This window comes from Sinocyclocheilus anshuiensis, unplaced genomic scaffold (genome assembly GCF_001515605.1).
Source record: "Sinocyclocheilus anshuiensis isolate Anshui unplaced genomic scaffold, SAMN03320099.WGS_v1.1 scaffold579, whole genome shotgun sequence".
NCBI lineage: Eukaryota > Metazoa > Chordata > Actinopteri > Cypriniformes > Cyprinidae > Sinocyclocheilus > Sinocyclocheilus anshuiensis.
In genome coordinates, this window is record NW_015551075.1 from 1745109 (window position 1) to 1764289 (window position 19181).

The 19181-nt window shown below is 35.8% G+C and overlaps 1 protein-coding gene across 1 annotated transcript in view; it reads right to left on the bottom strand.

The window, feature by feature from the left end:
* Nucleotides 1-19181, bottom strand: part of efl1 (elongation factor like GTPase 1) — a 139457-nt gene that overhangs the window by 27006 nt on the left and 93270 nt on the right. Inside the window, exons 16-17 of the mRNA XM_016452221.1 lie at nucleotides 4746-4877; nucleotides 868-1015 (exon numbers count right to left, since the gene is read on the bottom strand). Coding sequence (XP_016307707.1) covers nucleotides 868-1015; nucleotides 4746-4877 — 280 coding nt within the window. The remainder of the gene's footprint in view (nucleotides 1-867; nucleotides 1016-4745; nucleotides 4878-19181) is intronic.

A 19181-nucleotide genomic window follows, 5' to 3' on the forward strand; every position in this document is an offset into this window, starting at 1 on the left:
TATATATATATATATATATATATATATATATATATATATACACACACACACAGTATATATGGGGGACATGGGTAAAAGACAAACTTCAAATAAAGTTGCTTCTTTTTTCTTAAACAGTGGTTTACTTAACATAGGCTCTGTCTTTAAAAATTAAAAATTTTCTTAAGGATAAAAAAACATGTAAATTGCACAAGGCAGTTTTTATATTAACTTCTAAATCTAATTATAAAATTGTGTTTCTACTCCAAGATAAAGATTTACACAGTGGCTGGAATAACTTGTTTTCATGACAAATTTATTTAAATATACATTAAATAATTAAGACATTGCTAAAAGGTTAAGTAAAATATATAGGCTAATACAGTGCATATATTTAGCAAAATTCTCTTTTCTAGAGTTAATTTCTCTAGTAAACAAACAAGCTGTGGACACTGATTGAGGTAAATGTAAAGGTAATGTTCACAAGCTGTTTTATTGACATCTTTCTGTGGTTGGAACACTGTTTGAGCGTTTACATGAGACATGAGATATTCATTCATGTTTATTTTGTGTTATAACTAGTAGTAAAGAGGAAGGGATTCTAATATCATTCTAATATGCTGATTTTGATTTATGCCGATTTTGACATTTCCTATTATCATCAATGTTGAAAACAGTTATGCTGCTTCATATTTTTGTGGAAACCATTAAACTTTTTTTTTCAGGATCCTTTGATGAATAAAAACTTACAAAGAATAGCATTTATTTGAAATAGAAATCACTTGTTGTAACATTAGAAATATTTGTGATTAATGTAATGCATCCTTTATTTAAAAAAAATATTATATATTCGTGTTCATTTATATGCGTGTGTGTGTGGCTCCTCACCTCTCTCTCAAGTCATCCAGGCAGCGTTGTAGATGCACTTCTCCTGCAGTGACCAGGACATGCTCTCCTGTCTCCTGAATCAACACTTCGGCACACGGGTCGGCCTGGTTCAGTAACCTCATCCCACGCACCAGCTTCGGCATCTCACCTGCACATACACACACACACACATTTTTGTGAACATTTGAGTCTAGATTTTGTTTTGTGAAGCTGTCAATGTGATGCAGCTTTGTTAAGAAGCTGATGAAGGATGGAGCAGCGTAAACTATATCAACCCGACTGCAAACATGTGTCAGTGCACAAAACACTGTTAGTCATTTCACAAACAGGGAGTGTTTTAAAAAATAAAGTAGCAAAAAATGTCCCGTTTAAGGTTCAAAGAGTCATAACGGGTCATAAAAACTAAATTATGACTGCTTTGGGTGCAAAAACCTAACCTCGGGAGGAAAAAGATAAAAAAAAATTTATGATATAACCCTTTAAAACAAAATCACATTCTCTCCTCATGTAAAAGTGCTGTCTGACATCAAAGTAAGTTTCTGTTCATAATGTAGTGACAGCAGTAACACTATCACTATGAGAGCGCTTCTAATAAAGAGCGTTTTCACCAGCAATGGCCTCTCCTGACCTAAAGGCAAGCTGAAGTTACGGTTATGAAACTAAACCCTGAAACAGCGCTCTGAGACAGTGAACGCCCTCACAATGAGCTCTTGTGTTTGTGTGTGATCGTGCAATCCAGATCAGACAGTTCTTTGGTGTGCTAAACTGGGAAACATTTAACTTCCTCATTACAGCTGTGCTCTTGACTAATGCGTCCCACATGAGCGAATGTGATGCTTTGAGAAGGACGGGGTTTCCGTGCCATCTCTGACACTGCTAATGAGAATCACAACACCACCGCTGAGTGAACCTGGAGACATCACCATTAAAACACCTTTTTTGAGGGATAGCTGTGCCTTAGAGACATGACGATTTAATCTGTACGCTCATGCATCTTTTTATGGTTAGTCACTGCTCTGTATCTGTGTGACTTGTGAGCTGTGAACTGTCTACATAGGCAATATATTAAGGCATCACAGGTATGCTAAATAATGCAAAACCTGTTCCAAAAGACAGACAGCATAATAATATTGCCTTCTAAGATGCCTAATTTGGGGAAGATTGTAAGGTAGTATTGCATGTATCTTTCATGGAGAAGTCAATGCCATAATGTACTGAAACGCATTTTACGGAGGACAAGGACTGTTTCCTGGGAGAGTAGCCTACAAAGCCGGTGTTCCGGTGCATTCAGTTCCCCTGTTTCCCCTTCGGCGCGCATGCTGACCCTATACAGTCTATGATGCTGACAAATAATGCTGACTCACAGCCTGTAAGTACATTTTCATATTTAAAGGATTTGCCACTGACGATTCAAACGCGAGTTTTGAGCAGTGTAGAGTAGCGCTTGTTGTTTGCCGTTTCTCCGATCACAAATGCAGACATGGTTTTATGTTTACGTGGCACGATGCAACAACAAAGACAGTATAAGTCATTATAATCCGTAATTATGTCCCCACTGGATGCAACAAATGCCTCGTTTATAATGTTTTTTTTAATGTTTTTGTCTTGTCGCTCCATCACAGTATGGTAAGTGGCATAACATTTCCGCCACACGCTTGAGGTATTCGGCCAATCACAACGCACTGGATAGCTGGCCAATCAGAGCACACCTCGCTTTTCAGACCGATGAGCTTTGTAAAAATATACGGTTTCAGAAAGGTGGGGCATAGAGGAGAAATAATAATGTACAGTATGTGGAAAATAATGTGTTTTTTGAACCTTAAACCACACAAACATTTCACTAGACCATATACACAAAATAATGTTCTTTTTTAGCAACGTCATATGACCCCTTTAAGTGGGGAAAAAACAACAACAAGATGGTGAAAAAATGTGATAGAAAAATAAAAAATAACGAAATAAAATAAAATAATCAATCAAATAACAAAATCTCAAATAGAAAATGGCACGTGCAACAAAAAGATCATGGGTTTTAATCTATTGGAATGCATACAACTGAAAATAAATCAATCAATAAATAAATGCAATGCACTTTTTACATTGTTACAAAAAATATATATTTCAAATAAATGCCGTTCTTTCTATTCATCAAAAAAAAAAAATTGCATCACGGTTTTCGCAAAAATATTACGCACTACTCAGCATAACGGTTTTAAACATTGATTTGAAAAAAGTTTTTTTAAAAAGCAAATCAGCATATTAGAATGATTTCTGAAGGATCATGTGACACTGACACTTTGCATCACAGGAATAAATTATAGGGATGCACCATATTGGATTTTTGCGATATCCGATATGCCGATATTTTTCAACTCATTTTGGCCGATACCGATATATTTCCTTTCGTTTGGAAACAACACCAAGTCTCTCCTGTGCAGAAATTATAAGCAAAATATTTTTAATTTTGGTTAGTTTTTAACAAGAACTTATTTGTTAGAATTAAATAAACAATAATGAAGGTTTTTTGACAGTACATTGAAGCTTTGAAAATAACTATAAATAAACCATATATCAATCGCTACTTTTTTTTTCCCCAGAAAGATGCAGTGTTAACCCTAACATTTTATTTTAAGATTTAACATTTGTAGATGGTCTAAAGCAAAAGAGCTGTAAAAATTCTTAAAATCTTTTAGAGCTTATGATTTGTTTAAAAAATAAAACATATTACACATTAATTAATAAATCAGTATATATAAAATTATTTAATTTACAAGTATCATGTTTGTGATTTTTTTTTTCATGTAAGCTATAGCTTCTGACCTTTAAATCAAAACATACTCATTATTTTATGACATCAATTACTGCTTTATTTAATCAGAGACACAGTCTAAATGTTATTTGTGTAGGCTATTTTACTTTTAATTTAATTAGAAGTAGGCCAACAGTGCCCCCTACAGATTAAAACACTTTACCAAACTTTAGGACCCGGGGGAGGCTGCCGCTGCTGCCACTGCTGCCACTGCACGTGCTATTACTGTTTACTCTATCGCACACTGAACGTGTCATTCTGTATGTGCTTTCACAGATTAAATGCAGCGATCCAAAACAGTCGCTGACAAAACATCATTCAGACAAAACTTTGCTTCAAGAATGAGCCACACTGCTGATGTGATCTAATCGCTAGCACACCCTGAGCACATGTGAGTTAACGCATTCCTCTTATCGACATAATTTTTCATATCGGGCCGATGCCGATATTTACATTTAAAGCCATTATTGGCGGATTCTGATATCAGTCCGATAATATCTCGCATAAATTACATTTTAAATATACACTCAAATAAAAACAGTTAAGTTATAATAAAATAAAATTAATAAATAAAAAATGCAGACCCCAAAGGGAATGGTAGTCTGTGCGTAGATAAATATAGTATAGATAAATATAAAATAATTTTTCAATACCAAAAAGCATAGACACACATAGTTCAAATTAATTGTAAAAGTTTATCCAATATTAATACGTGCTCTGTATTGTTAGGCTTATCAGCTCACAAGATTTTATAACAGAATCAACACAGATGCTTGGAAAAAGATACTAAGCTTACTAAATATACACCCTAAAAGTTTCTACATTCAGAAGCACGACTAGCTCCAGGGCAGAGAAAAAAATAACTGTTCTGAACGGCTTGTTCATTTTTTTACTACTGAGTCATCTTGATGATTCAATGCACTCTTCTACGCTTTTTGCTTATCAGTTATGTTTTTTTTTTTATCCAACAGTCCCAAAATGCTTTACCTGTTGCACTGCTTTGCGAAATGCTACTCAAAATGTGTTTAATGCGTTCTGTGCTTGACTGGTTTTGCTCATAAACACGTACTTGGATGTTTGGGCTCGACTGCTACTCTGACGATGGGCGTAGCTTCAAAGTTGAGTGGCGTGAAGGGCGGGCAGGCCGGAGATGTTGAGATGGTGGCCGACTTGAGAATGAATTCCTCCATTCCACCAATACCTGCAGAGATACAAACAGCATTAAACAAAGCTGCATTCAAAAGACCAGTCAATTGCTAGGATTTTAAACCTCAGCGCTCCAATAATGTTCCATAATTTTTATTTTTTTTACATTAAACATTATTATTTACACAACGGCTGTGTGAGTAAGAGTGTAAGTATGTGTTTGTGCGAGTTGTGCTGGAAAAAGAAAAACACACTTTGGAGAACTCTGACATTCGCATTAATAACAGACATGATTGCAGGGCTGTGATGGAAATGGAGAACCCAAAATTAATCTGGCCCAGGGAAGCATCCCCCAAAAAACTGTGCTTAGTTGTGAAAGGAATATAGAGTTTGTGTGACCGAATTGAATTGAAGCGTAGTTCAGGCAGACCACTAATCTCTACCATATCAGCTGATGCTCAGCTGATCAATTACTCCACCTACTCTAATCAAGAACCGTATTTAAGACATTCAAATGCATGCTCTTCAGTCGGTCGCACAGACATTTGCACCCACCTCCACCCCTTCACCTCCTAGCAGCTCCATAAACTGCTGTGGGTTCTTCTTAGAACTATTATGACTGAATTCATGTCACTCTCTTTATTTTGCAATTGTTGTATTTTCTGCATATGTGTGTAGCTAAGAAATATCTGGTTATTGCCAGGCTGGGGGATTCACACCTAAGGATGGATCTTAAACTTTCTTTTATAAAACGGATAGTTCCGGTCCTTGATTCTGATTGGCTGAGCCACGTTCAAAGCTGTTGTAAATTACTCTACAAACATACACCTTTGTTTACGTTTGTCTGTTGCTTGGCAAACACTTTGTTGCAACCACAACTGATTCTGAGGAACTACATTGTTTGGTGGAAGAATACAGTTTTTATTAATATCATTATATCAACTTTATTTGCTCTGTATTATTTTATGAAACCTTACTCCGCTTCGCGTCGTGCCTAACAATGCCCCTTAGCTGTTATAAATTCACTGTAAACCACGGCTTCTTGGGGCTTATTGCTATAATGTATGGCAGCTGGACACCTTAAAGCCTAAGCTTTCGCCAAATTCAAGAATTGCCAATAAATGTATTATTACGAGGTGACCTTGGGTGTTTTGAAAGGCGCCATTAAATAAATGAGCAATATCACTCGAATACGAGAGCGATACCGGCTCTATATCAGCGGCTGTGATTAGGCCAGAGGCACGAGGCCACAGTCCGAGTGCCAGAGGCAATCACAGCGCTGATATAGAGCCGGTATCGCTCGAGTACGAGAGTGATATTGCGTTTATACAACAGTTCGACGGAACATGTGTGTAATTAAACAAGAAACAACGGAGTGCCTAATAAAACCCTCTTTTGTGCGGAACTACTTCCTTCTGCCACGGATTCAAAGCTCAAGTTGACAGTTATACGCACGTCACTTTTAGAATCCGTATCAAGGGCATGTGCTGCTTCAGTTAGGTTATTAGTGAGAAATAATGAGGTTATAAGAGAGAAACAATGCCGCAAGACGTGCATCCAAATGAGAGAGAGAGACTGCGAAGCTAGACGTTTCTTATATTAACTAACGCACTCTACGATTAGCTCAGTGAATAATAATTAAAAAAAACATAGACCCGGCTAGAACAAGCGGAGTGATACAAAATTGTGACAGAGCATTCCTGTAGCGATACCAGTACAATATCTCACGGTTCTCAACCAATCAGATTTGAGAACCAGAATGAACTGTTGTATAAAATGCATTATTATTATTATTTTCAAAAGTGGTCCTGACTGAAATAAACATTTATTTGCTAGAAAATAAACCGAACAAGTAGTCCAGTGGTTCTTGTTTTTTCAAACTCATCTTTAAATTAACCAAACAAAATTTCAACAACATTTTAAAACTTATTATCAGTATTGTTCAACACAAATTTAACATGCTGCTTGTAATGATATTCATTGTGATATTGATTTATTAAAGAATAAGTCATTTCAATGGAATAAAAAAATATGAATATATTAGAAAGTGTAATATATCAGTAATTAAATGTATTAAAAAATGTGGTAACACTTTACAACTTTTGTTTTTTTTTAAATAATAATAATGATAATAATAAAAATTAAACTAAAACAAAATAAATAAATAAATAAAAAGCTACCAGCAAAGTAAATCAATTTGGAGAGAGGATGATTGGTGAAATACAGAAAACTAGAGACTGATAATGGATTATGAATATACCGTAGATAGACTTCTCACAATTATCTTACTAAGAGTTTCTTCATTCCTGAAGTAATTCCCTCAGTTCTTTCTTTTGCACTGCACATGCAAAAGTTCACAGCAAGACCCTCTATTTAACACACTTCTTACATTTTCCACAAAAAAAAAAAAAAAAACCTTTCAGGACTGACTGGTGGGCAGAAATCAGAGGAGATACATTCATATAAAAACTGACTGAGAGGGACAACTGAATGAAGCGCTTCAGAGGCTCAGCAGGACGACCATTTCACTCGGCCCTCAAATCCCATTCAGACGAATTACATCAGGTCCAAGAGTGTTTCCATCAGGAGCCCCAACCCGAGAGGTTAGTTTGTTCAGCCAATGAAGCAGCCATGAGTCAAGAGCTTCTGTCACAGGCCGGGCTTATTAAGACCAATTCCAGCCAGACTCACAATCGTGTTCATGAGCAAACACCTGGAGGCTGTAAAGTCGGTAATAAAAATGGCTTAACGGTAATCACAGCGCATGCCTGCGGAGGCTGCCCGGCGTATTCGGGCGGTGTTGGCTCGTCGGGTCGATCTCTCCCGCAGGATCAGTATCCATGCATTCAGAGCATGACATCATGGATCGACTCGCAAACGTTTATTATAGCAGCACCGCCGTGCCGACATACCAGATATAGAAAAATAAACCATGTATACGGGGTCAAATGTGCATAAGCATTAAATCTGCTAAATAAATTTAAAACGGAAGGGTTGTTAATGCAAAGTGAGATGCAGAGTGGATGAATTGCTCATTGGAGAGATCGTACATGTCGTCCTGCTTTGACATTCTTTCTATAAGTGTTTGCATATGTCTGGAACAGGGCACACGTTTTTCAGGGCAGGATGTTGCACAGATGCCTCAAGGCATGATAAAATGAGACTGTCTCTTTAGTTTAGAACACACAGACTAGTTTAGAATGCAGTATACAATCAGATCCTGGAAAAACCGGAATGCTTGATTCTGATTGGTCAATCGTGACATTCTAAGGTTAACTATTTGTGTATAATGAGAATAGTATGATATTGTGAATTGATGTCTTTCAACAACTTTTTTGAACATCTGCCATTGGTTGGAACAAACAGAAGGCCCACCTGCAAATGTACACCATTGGTTAAACCACTGTTGCCATGTCGGTTTTTGTTGTGATGCTCAAACAGTCACACTTTTTATCAGAATTGTCCTTCAGAATGCTGATTGACAGTTGTCTATCCACATTAAGCTAAAATACATGAAAATATTGGATCATCATACTACCATATGTTTCTCTATCCCATTGCAATGCGGATAGAGAAATATAAATGATTCCTGGAATGATTCTCCAAATTGATTGATTCTCTGGCACCACATTGTTAAAACTGTTTGTCTGTGCATCACGACCAAAACGGCACTGGTCAAACCAATGCTGTAAGTCTGGACGCAGGAATACCTGTTTGAAAACAGTCATTGACTGAATGGAATATCATATATTCTTATTATTCCTGCCATATAAAGATATTGCAGAAAAAGTAGGCAGCATGCTAATATGATGTAACAAATCAGTGGTGTTATTGTTAACTAATAAACTATTAAAGTGGTTTTCACTAATTGAAATAAAGCTAAAATAAAACAAAATATAAATATTAAATGAAAAACTTTATAATTAAAAAAATAAATAAAGACAAAAAGAAACAAATACTTTTTTTTTTAGAAATGTTGCTTAACTATAACTGAAATAAAATAAGTTCAAGTTGAAGTAATAAAATTAATAAAATAAAATAAACTGAAGCTAAATAGATAAATAATTTTGAAAAAAAAAAACAAAAACGTCAAAAGCACTACAAAATTAAAATTAAAATGTAAACTGAAAATATAGAAATAAAAGCCAATTCAAAATATGAATGAATACTATAATAGTATTTAGGGTAACACTTTACAATAAGGTTAATTAGTTAACTACTTCAGTTAACATGAACTAAGAATGAACAATACTTCTACAGCATTTATCAATCTTAGCTGATGTTAATTCCAACATTTAATCATGCATTATTAAAATCAAAAGTTGTGCTTGTTAACATTAGATAATGCACTGTGAATTAACACGAACTAACAGTGAACAACTGTATTTTCATTAACTAACATTAACAAAGATGAATAAATACTGTAACAAATGTATTGTTCATTGTTTGTTCATGTTAGTTAATACATTAACTAATGGAACCTTATTGTAAAGTGTTACCCCATAATAGTATTTAAACAATACTAAAAAAATCAATACAGCCATTATTTTTGCAATTTCATGGTGACGAATGGTGCAGAAAGTAGACACACCACCTTTAAATCAAACATTCAGAAATGAAACAACTACTTGGATTTTAGTTAAAACAACACTTCCTAAGATCTAGACACATGTCAGTGGATTTGAGCAGGGTGGGTGAATGATTTGAGCAGGGGTTATTCTCCCCCTCCTCTAGCAACAGTCTTTTAACCTGCGAGTCACTCGTTCATCACTGAAAGTCAAGCCACATGCAGTGGTCAGTCTAGACACAAGAGCTCTTTGTGTGTGACTCTTTAATACGTCCAGACGGGCCTGAGGCACACTGCCATATTTATCCACAGCGCTGATGATTTCCTGCTCGTGTTGACCCCTCTCACTCCCTCCTCTCGAAGCACTGATTCAGGGCCAGCTCATCCCCGACTAACTCACCATACAGCCGACAGCACACCGGATCTCAGATCAGCGGCTCGGGACACATTCAGTCTCCCTAAAAACAAGCAAATCCTTCGCTCATCAGCATCAGATGGTGTTTTAATGATTGCTACGTAAATCCATCCTGCTCTAAACTTTTCACCTCGCACATGCTTCTGATTTCCACACCACAGAGCTGCAGATCTTCAGGGTGAAAACGGAGAAAATGAGCACAGGGTAATTATTCAAAACCTAAACTTATATTTTCTGAAGGAAATACCTGTGTACTTCATACTAGTCTATCCATCTGTATACCTGACCAGCTCACTTGATTCTGCATTCTGACAATGTTATAGTCTTATAGTATAAACCCAAAGTATTCTCCGCTATTGTTTGGTGCAAATTTCGCCATCAGCGTACTGTACATGCAAAGCCTGGTTTTTATACCTGTGCAAAGTCTGTACACTCAGTCTGAGGCAGGTGGCAACACTGGCCCAGACCGTTGTTTTACAAGCGAAAAAGAAACTGGAGACTGCAATAACAATAGACGAACGCATTGACACGCACTAGTGTGAGGAGGTTAAGAGATACACAAAACCTACCCAAAGTTTAAAAGAGTACAAAGAAATTTTTTATTGTTCATAACTTCTGGAGAGAAAGAGCACAGACACTGGATAGAATCAGTTAAAGTATCAGATAATTATTAAAACCTAATAAATATCTAGTTTTTCATATAATGAGTTAAAATGATGTAAAGCAAAATAAAAATAGAAGCAGGAATTGATAGTAATATGTAATAAAACAGACAGACAGACACAAAAACCAACAGATAAATTACTGCTGTTCTTTTTGACAGGGTAGATAAATAATAACTTAAAATAAACTTATTATAATGAGAGATAAAATAATAAAATACCGAATAAAAGACATTTGATGGATGGATGGATGGATGGATGGATGGATAGAATGACAGAAAATGATAAACATTCTAATAAAATGTTTGGGTCCCAATTTATATTAAGTGGCCCTAATACCTGTGTACTGACATAGTAACTAGATGTGTACATAGTATGTAACCACAGTGTAAGTACACATTGGTACATAGTATCTACAGCTCTGATATGGTTGAACCCACTGAATGGTTTGTGTAAGTACAAATGTGTAACAGGACATTGGTAACAACACTTTTTGGTAATGAAAGTACAAATGTGTAACAGGACTAACAGCACTTTTTGGTAAAGAAAGTGTTACACTTTATATTAGATTTACCATGCAATTAGGGCTGTCGCGATTCGTCGATTTTATTCGACTATTCGATTTTTAAAAATCCTCGACTTCATTTTGCTCGCGTCGACTAACTGGCAAAATAACGGAAGTGGCGCATTTCACGGACGAGAATCCATAAAACACATTATTAGACAGTTTCCCAAGGCTGCATGATATATTAAACCCATTTAAAAATCATGTAAGTACACAGGTATCAGGGCCACTTAATATAAAGTGGGACCAAATGTTTTAATGTAATGAAGCTGAAACTATTCTCTGATACATCTACATCCTCTTTTGTTAGTCAAGGGCTTTTTTCTGCATTCTAAAAATACACATTTTCAACACACAATTTTCAAATATTAATCTTAAATGTATTAAAGTATAAATTTAATCAAGTCCAGAACACACAGCACAGTGTGTGAGTTAAGTGCTTGAGCTGAACTAATTGAAGAAAATTGTCGAGAAAAACGGGGAGCTGGAGAACAGATGAATTTCAATCCAGGGCTTGACTTGCAAGAGGTTAACTTCTATTTGAAGGGAAAAATCCAAAATGCCGCATTTCTGAAACGGCCGTCCTCTGATAAGAGCTGATCCCAGAGCTAAAGACACGGCTCACTCTGCTCTTTCTAACTGCAAAACAGAGATGCTCTTTCAACATGAAACATGAGCAGGTAATTACTAAAAGGTGACTGCGTCTCAGAGGCATTCCTCAACAAAAGCACAGCAAAAGAACCAAATTAACCTGGGAAGAGCTACATACAGTAGGAGAACAAACCCGCTGCAGGAATCTGGGCCACACATGGAAGAAATTGACAATCTTGGAAAAATGGAAGCTAAATTTGAGCTGAAGGGTTTTGGAAATTAAGAACAATTACATCCTGGCAGAAACGATGGACGAAATTGAGAGGAGGTTGCTGCAAAAAACTTCAGACTGATGTTTTGGAATTCTGGAATGGAATATCTTAGTTTTTTTTATTTATCATCATTTTTTTTTTTTTAACGGTAGATAAAAAAAAAAAAATTAACTAAATAAATAATGAAAGATAAATAAGTCGATAGAATGATAGATAAAATGACAGACCAATAAATAGATATAGCTAGATAGAATGATAGAACGACAGAAAGAATGATGGAACAACAGAAAGAATGATGGAACGACAGAAAGAACGATAGAGACAGACAGACAGATAGATAGACAGACAAATAAATAGATAAAATGATAGAACGATAGATAGATAGAACGATACAATGACAGACAGACAGACAGACAGATAGATAGATAGATAGAACAAATGAACGAACAAACGATAGAATGAACGAACTAACTAACCAACGAACGAACGAACAGACAAATGACAGACAGAGAGACAGATAGAACAAATTAACTAACTAACTAACTAATTAACTAATGAACGAACGATAGATAGATAGACAGATACAGAGAGATAGAACAAATGAACGAACAAACAATAGAATCAATGAACGAACGAACAAACGGCAGACAGACAGCTAGATAGATAGAACGATAGAATGAACGAACTAACTAACGAACGAACAAACGATAGACGGACGGACGGACAGACAGACAGATAGATAGAAAATGAACAAACGAATGACAGACAGACAGAGAGATAGACAGATAGATAGATAGATAGATAGTGGTGTGAAAAAGTGTTGGCCCCCTTCCTGATTTCTTATTTTTTTGCATGTTTGTCACACTTTAATGTTTAAGATCATCAAACAAATTTAAATATTAGTCAAAGGGGCAAACACTTTTTCACACAGGGCCATGTATTTTTGGAATAATTAATAATAAAAACCTTCATTTAAAAACTGCATGTTGTGTTCACTTGTGCTATCTTTTACTAATATTTAAATTTGTTTGATGATCTGAAACATTAAAGTGTGACAAACATGCAAAAAAATAAGAAATCAGGAAGGGGGCCAACACTTTTTCACACCACTGTAGATAGATAGATAGATAGATAGATAGATAGATAGATTCTGCAGGTTGAAGGTTTTGTGATCTTGAATCACTCAAACAACACAAGCTGCTACAGGCAGATGACAAACACTTCTTGCTCAAGTCTGTCAAATGCTCGGGCTATTTTTAATCACTCACAGTACGGCAGAATCCCATCACCACCAAGATAGAAACTACATTTATATGCATTTCCTGTATTTTAAATGATGCTAAATGCATGTATAGACATACAGCTTTACAAATGTTCATCTGTTTTACACTATACTTTCTCAGTGGTTTTAACTCCACTGCTTCCAGCACTTCTGTACTGTACTGTGGGAGATCATTATTTAGTCGAACCGCTTCAGTCGAGAGCCAAGCAAACAAACAAAAGTGTGTACAGTCTCTCTTGGCAAGCGTAGAAGGCGAGTCCCTCTGAGGACAAGCAGAGGTCAAAGGTCAAACACAATAGCCCCAGTCCGTCGGTTTCCGCTCGCACCGCAGCACTACGGCCGGGCAGCGAGGCTTATGGAGGCAGTGTTTGGATCCCGTCCTGATTGCGGTGTTAGCGTGGGTCAGGGAAGAGAACGCTACATCTGTCTGAGTGGTTGGAGGGAACAGAGGAGGAACAGATAGAGCGAAGGAAAGAAAAGACGGATCAAAGAGCACAAAGGGGCAAACAACCGAGAGCAAGTGATCTCAATGACTCAAGCGAGGAGAAATTTCCTCCAACCACAAATACAGTTGGCCCAGGCACAAGTTATATAAAGAGCGTTTTTTCACTTGCGGTGCCTTTGGCAGCGGCGCCGGCTCTCAGCTGTGGTTCTTCAAAGCCGAGAAAAACCTGAATAATAATCACGGCTAATGATTTCAACAGATTTTGGTCTTGCATGTTCCATCATGTTTATAGCACACATACATTTTCGCTCAATGTAAAGCCAAGTGCAATTAATTTCATGACAAGATAATGAGGAAGTTACATTGCTTTGGAATCATCAAAGAAATAAAAACACTAGTGTCTCATTTTTTTAAATAAAGAAGTAGAAACTAGACACAGTAATGTGAGACAAACGAACAGTTCTAAAGTTACTGCTTTTCACTCTATTTTGCATCCTCTCTGAACTGTAATATAGATAAGACGTAAGAATGGTTAATAAGGAAAATGCATACTGTATTAAAAGCACCGCTACAATGCTAGGGTGCAATGTGTTGCCGCGATGTTGCTATGTGGTTGCTCGGGTGTTCTGGGCCTAATTATGATGATATTTTAACATAGCACATTTCATAAACTGTGTCAATTCAAAGTTCTTCACTTCGTCAAAATAATAAAAAAGGAAAAACATAAAACTCAATTTCTAAATAATTTAAAAAAATTTTACACAAAAAGTGTCATTTAAAAAAGTCCAAATGAATTACAATTAAAATAAATAAATAAAATAATTATTATTATATACATTATTATTATTATTAATTATTTTATTAACTTTTATATATACAGTGGGTACGGAAAGTATTCAGACCCCCTTAAATTTTTCACTCTTTGTTATATTGCAGCCATTTGCTAAAATCATTTAAGTTAATTTTTTTTCCTCATTAATGTACACACAGCACCCCATATTGACAGAAAAACACAGAATTGTTGACATTTTTGCAGATTTATTAAAAAAGAAAAACTGAAATATCACATGGTCCTAAGTATTCATATATATATATTTTTTTTTTAATTTTATTTATTTTATTTTTTTTTGCCAAAAATAGTGCGAGAAATGACTGGTCATGGCTAACTTGTAGCTTTTTTAACCAAAACATTTTCTATATGTCATACACATACTCCTGTTCAAAAGTTTGGGGTAAATTTTTTTTTATTTTTTGAAAGACATTACAACTTTTATTCAAAAAGGATGCATTAAATTGATCAAAAGTGTAAGAAAAGACATTTAATTCTCTTATTTATTTTCTATTAAGATTTCTATTTCAAATAAATGCTGTTCTTTTGAACTGTCACAAATATATTAAGTAGCACAACTGCTTTTAACATTGATAATAATCAGAAATGTTTCTTGAGCAGCAAATCAGCATATTAGAATGATTTCTGAAGGATCATGTGACACTGAAGACTAGAGTAATGATGCTGAAAATTCAGCTTTGATCACAGGAATAAATTACATTTTAAAATAGATTCAAATAGAAAACTATTTCACATTATTCCTTTTTTTACTGTATTTGTAATCAAATAAATGCAGCCTTGGTAAGCAGAAGACTACTTTGAAACACAAAACAAAACTTTTAGTGTAGTTTATTATTAAGAGAGTGGTGAGTGAAAATATGTGATATTTGCTAGGTTAGAAGGCATGAATAGCTGCAGTTAATAATCACAATTCAAAGTCAAACTGTAAGTGTTTAAAGTCAGATGATTCACTGAAAAATAATAACATAATATGAATAATTTCAGAATTTTAAAACGTCTCTCACACCTGTCTCCTCCTCAATAGCAGGGCTCACGCATTACCATCATCTTCTCACGCTTGCTAAAATAACTGATTTCTGGCCACCTGTCTTTGAGTTTGTCTTGTTAGAGCTGAACGCTGCTGCGTCTGAATCACAGGTCTTCCCCTCAAACACTCCCTTCCTTTTGCTCCTCTCTGTGTTTTTCCCGAATGAGATGGACGCGGTTAGAATCAGGATGCAGGTTGATGTCATTGGCCCAGTTTATGATTAACGTTTCGCTTTCATTCGTTGTTTGCAGCACAAGCACAAAGCTTTGTGTTTGGTGCCAAGTGCGGCCCGTGTTCAGAGGTAAGAGACAAGAGATTTCCACAAAGAATGGACAGCTTCTGCCTGCAAAACTGGACTGTATATATAATTAGTTTTTTTTTAAATGCAGGTCCAGACTGTCAGACATGCTATAATCACTGGGGTTTCGAGCACTGACAGATAGCTGTTGACTAAACATATTCAAGTCTTTTTGACACCCTGTTGAGGTATTATATTTACATCACATTACATTTAGACATTTAGCTTTTATCCAAAGCGACTTACAAATGAGGACAATGGAAGCAATCAAAATCAACAAAAGAGCAATGACATGCAAGTGCTATAACAAGTCTCAGCTTAATGCAGTACACGTAGCATGTTTTTTTTAATCATATAATAAATAAAAAGAAAACAGATATAATAGAAAAAGAATAGAGCAAGCTAATGTTAGAGGCTAGTGTAGGCAAACATTAATGCCTTGAATTTTATGCGAGCAGCTATGGGTAGCCAGTGCAAATTGATAAACAGAGGTGTGGCGTGCATTCTTTTCGGCTCATTAAAAATTAATCTTGCTGCCGCATTCTGGATTAATTGTAACGGTTTGACAGAACTGGCTGGAAGACCTGCCAAGAGAGCAATAGTCCAGCCTGGACAGAACAAGAGCTTGAACAAGGAGTTGTGAAGCATGTTCCGAAAGAAAGGGCCTGATCTTCTTGATGTTGAATAAAGCAAATCTGTAGGACCGGGCAGTTTTAGCAATGTGGTCTGAGAAAGTCAGCTGATCATCAATCACAACTCCAAGGTTTCTGGCTGTTTTTGAAGGAGTTATGGATGATGTGCCTAACTGGATGGTGAAATTGTGATGAAACGATGGGTTTGATGGAACCACAAGCAGTTCTATCTTGGCAAGGTTGAGTTCAAGGTGATGGTCCTTCATCCAGCAAGAAATGTCTGTTAGACAAGCTGAAATGCGAGCAGCTATCGTCGGATCATCAGGATGGAATGAGAGGTAGAGTTGAGTGTCACCAGCATAGCAGTGATATGAAAAGCCATGTTTCTGAATGACAGAACCTAGTGATGCCATGTAGACAGAGAAGAGAAGTGGTCCAAGAACTGAGCCCTGAGGCACCCCAGTAGTTAGATGTTGTGACTTGGACACCTCACCTCTCCAAGATATCTTGAAGGACCTATCTGAGCAATAAGATTCAAACCACTGTTCCTGAGATGCCCTTTGTATTAATTTGATATTAATGAGGTATTTAGTATCTTTTCCCTTTCCAGTCTGATATTATAAAAGATATTGTCATGAATGCAGTAAACGGCAATTAGGACAAAAAAAATAAACCATTTTTCATTTAGTTTCCATCTCTGTTTCATCAACGTTCATTCAACAAGCAGGAAACACTGCTTAAAGTGATAGTTCTCACTTCAGTGGGAGTCTCACCTGACACGCACTGCTCCTGTGCTTCAGTGAGTTGATTAGGCATGAGATGAAACTCAGACTCTTGTGGGTGATTTCTGCAGACACTGCGCCTCCCCACACAGATTCGACTGGTGCCAGTAGGCGGCTATGCCAGCACCGGACTCATAAGTGGATAGTTTGGTGAAGTTGGCTCCAGAAGGATGAGGATTTTTTCCTTGAGTGCCTTAGCACATTTTGTTGAAGAAAAAAAACGTTAATCTGGAGCAAACTATCACTAAGCACTTTCTTATGCTTATTGTCTTGTATTTTTTTTTTTATATATATTTTTCTATATTTTTGTCTTGTTTTCCACTTTAAATATTTAAAAATACCTAAAAAGATTAAAAAAAGACTAATTTACTTGAGAAGCAATGCTGCATGTGATATTTAGACTTATTTTCACTGACTGTATTTTAAAAAATGTATTTTTTTATTATTATTTTGACTTTTTATACTTAAAATAAGTGAAAAAATCTGCCAGTGTAATAAGACAAACTGAACTTTTATTAAAGGTACGCTCTCAGAAAACTAACCTAACACAGTGTTGCTTCTGAATTTATTTATTTTTTTTTTGGTATACATTTTAAATGATGACCTGCAAAGCTTTTGTAGTGCATAGCATGTGTTGGGAAAGTGCTGTGGTATGTTGCATGCAAAATAAAAAACAGCCTTTTATGCTCCAGCACTTAGCAAACACCACTAAAGACACAATCTCAACAGGCTATTACAAATTTAGAAGCTGTTAAAATGCTGGCAGTCTCACTTTTTAAATTTCATTCAGTAAAATTCTCTAAAATTAATTTACACCCAAATCGACCAAGTTCCTGTGCTTGAAAAGCAGCATTCAGCAGCGATGGCTATTCTACAGGGGGTCAAATGGAGCCATGGAAAAGAGCTCATCTGGCTCCGTTCGGAGCGGCATGGAAAGTCCCCTCAGTGGAAAGTCCCTCTCCTAAACTTAACAGATTGTGGATGTGTAGGATCATGAGGGGCCGAGACAGACTTGCCCTTTGGCCAAGAAACACACACTGAATATTGTATTACATTAGTCTTCTGCACACACACACACACACTTTCTTTCCCCTAAAGATCACCACTAATTGTTCCACAACACATGAGCAACCAAGAAAAAGAGAGAATTTGCAAAAAAAAAAAAAACAAGACTGTAGACACGGGGAGGCATACATACATCCTCAACATGTCTGCAACAGCTCTGACAGGCAGCATGTGGCGGCAATATGACTGCCGTCACCACAGGAAACAGCCAAGTGAGTGATTCTGTAGAGGGAGCAACAGTATGAACATTGTGTGGAGCGAGGTAGAGGTGAGGTGAAGAGGTTGGGCTTCTGAAAAAGACCCCAACATCCTGTCATATCCTCAAATAAAATTAACATAGGAGCATAAAAAAAAAGGTTTCAAACCCCCTTTCAATTTTATTTGGAAACATTTAATAGTATAAAAGGAGAAAAAGTCAAAAGTAAAAAATTTAAATTATGTAGCTTTGAACTTTTACACTTCAAAAATAAATAAATAAATAATATAAAATAATAATAATAATAAAAACAAATACAGATAAATAAACAAATAAATAAACATATCAAAACCTTAATGAGGATTTCTGTATTGTTTTTAAGTTTAACTATCTACTTATACTCAAAAGATAAAAAAGATATTAAAAAATTGTTCTTAATTTTTTTATGCTTAAAAATTTGTGAAAGAAAATCTGTCTGTAATCTGTAAGATAAAACAAACTCATAGAAAACCTTAAAATCATATGCAGTGTTGCTTCTCTTTGTTTGAAGGATTTTTTGATACTTTAACTGGAAAACAAGTAAAAAAAAAAAAAAAAAACAAAAAAAAATACAATGCGAGTCAAATAAAAGTTGAATCTCAATCTTGAATTAAAAAAAGAAGTAACGAACCCTTCAATATATATCCTGCCCAACTTTCTGTTTCAATAGG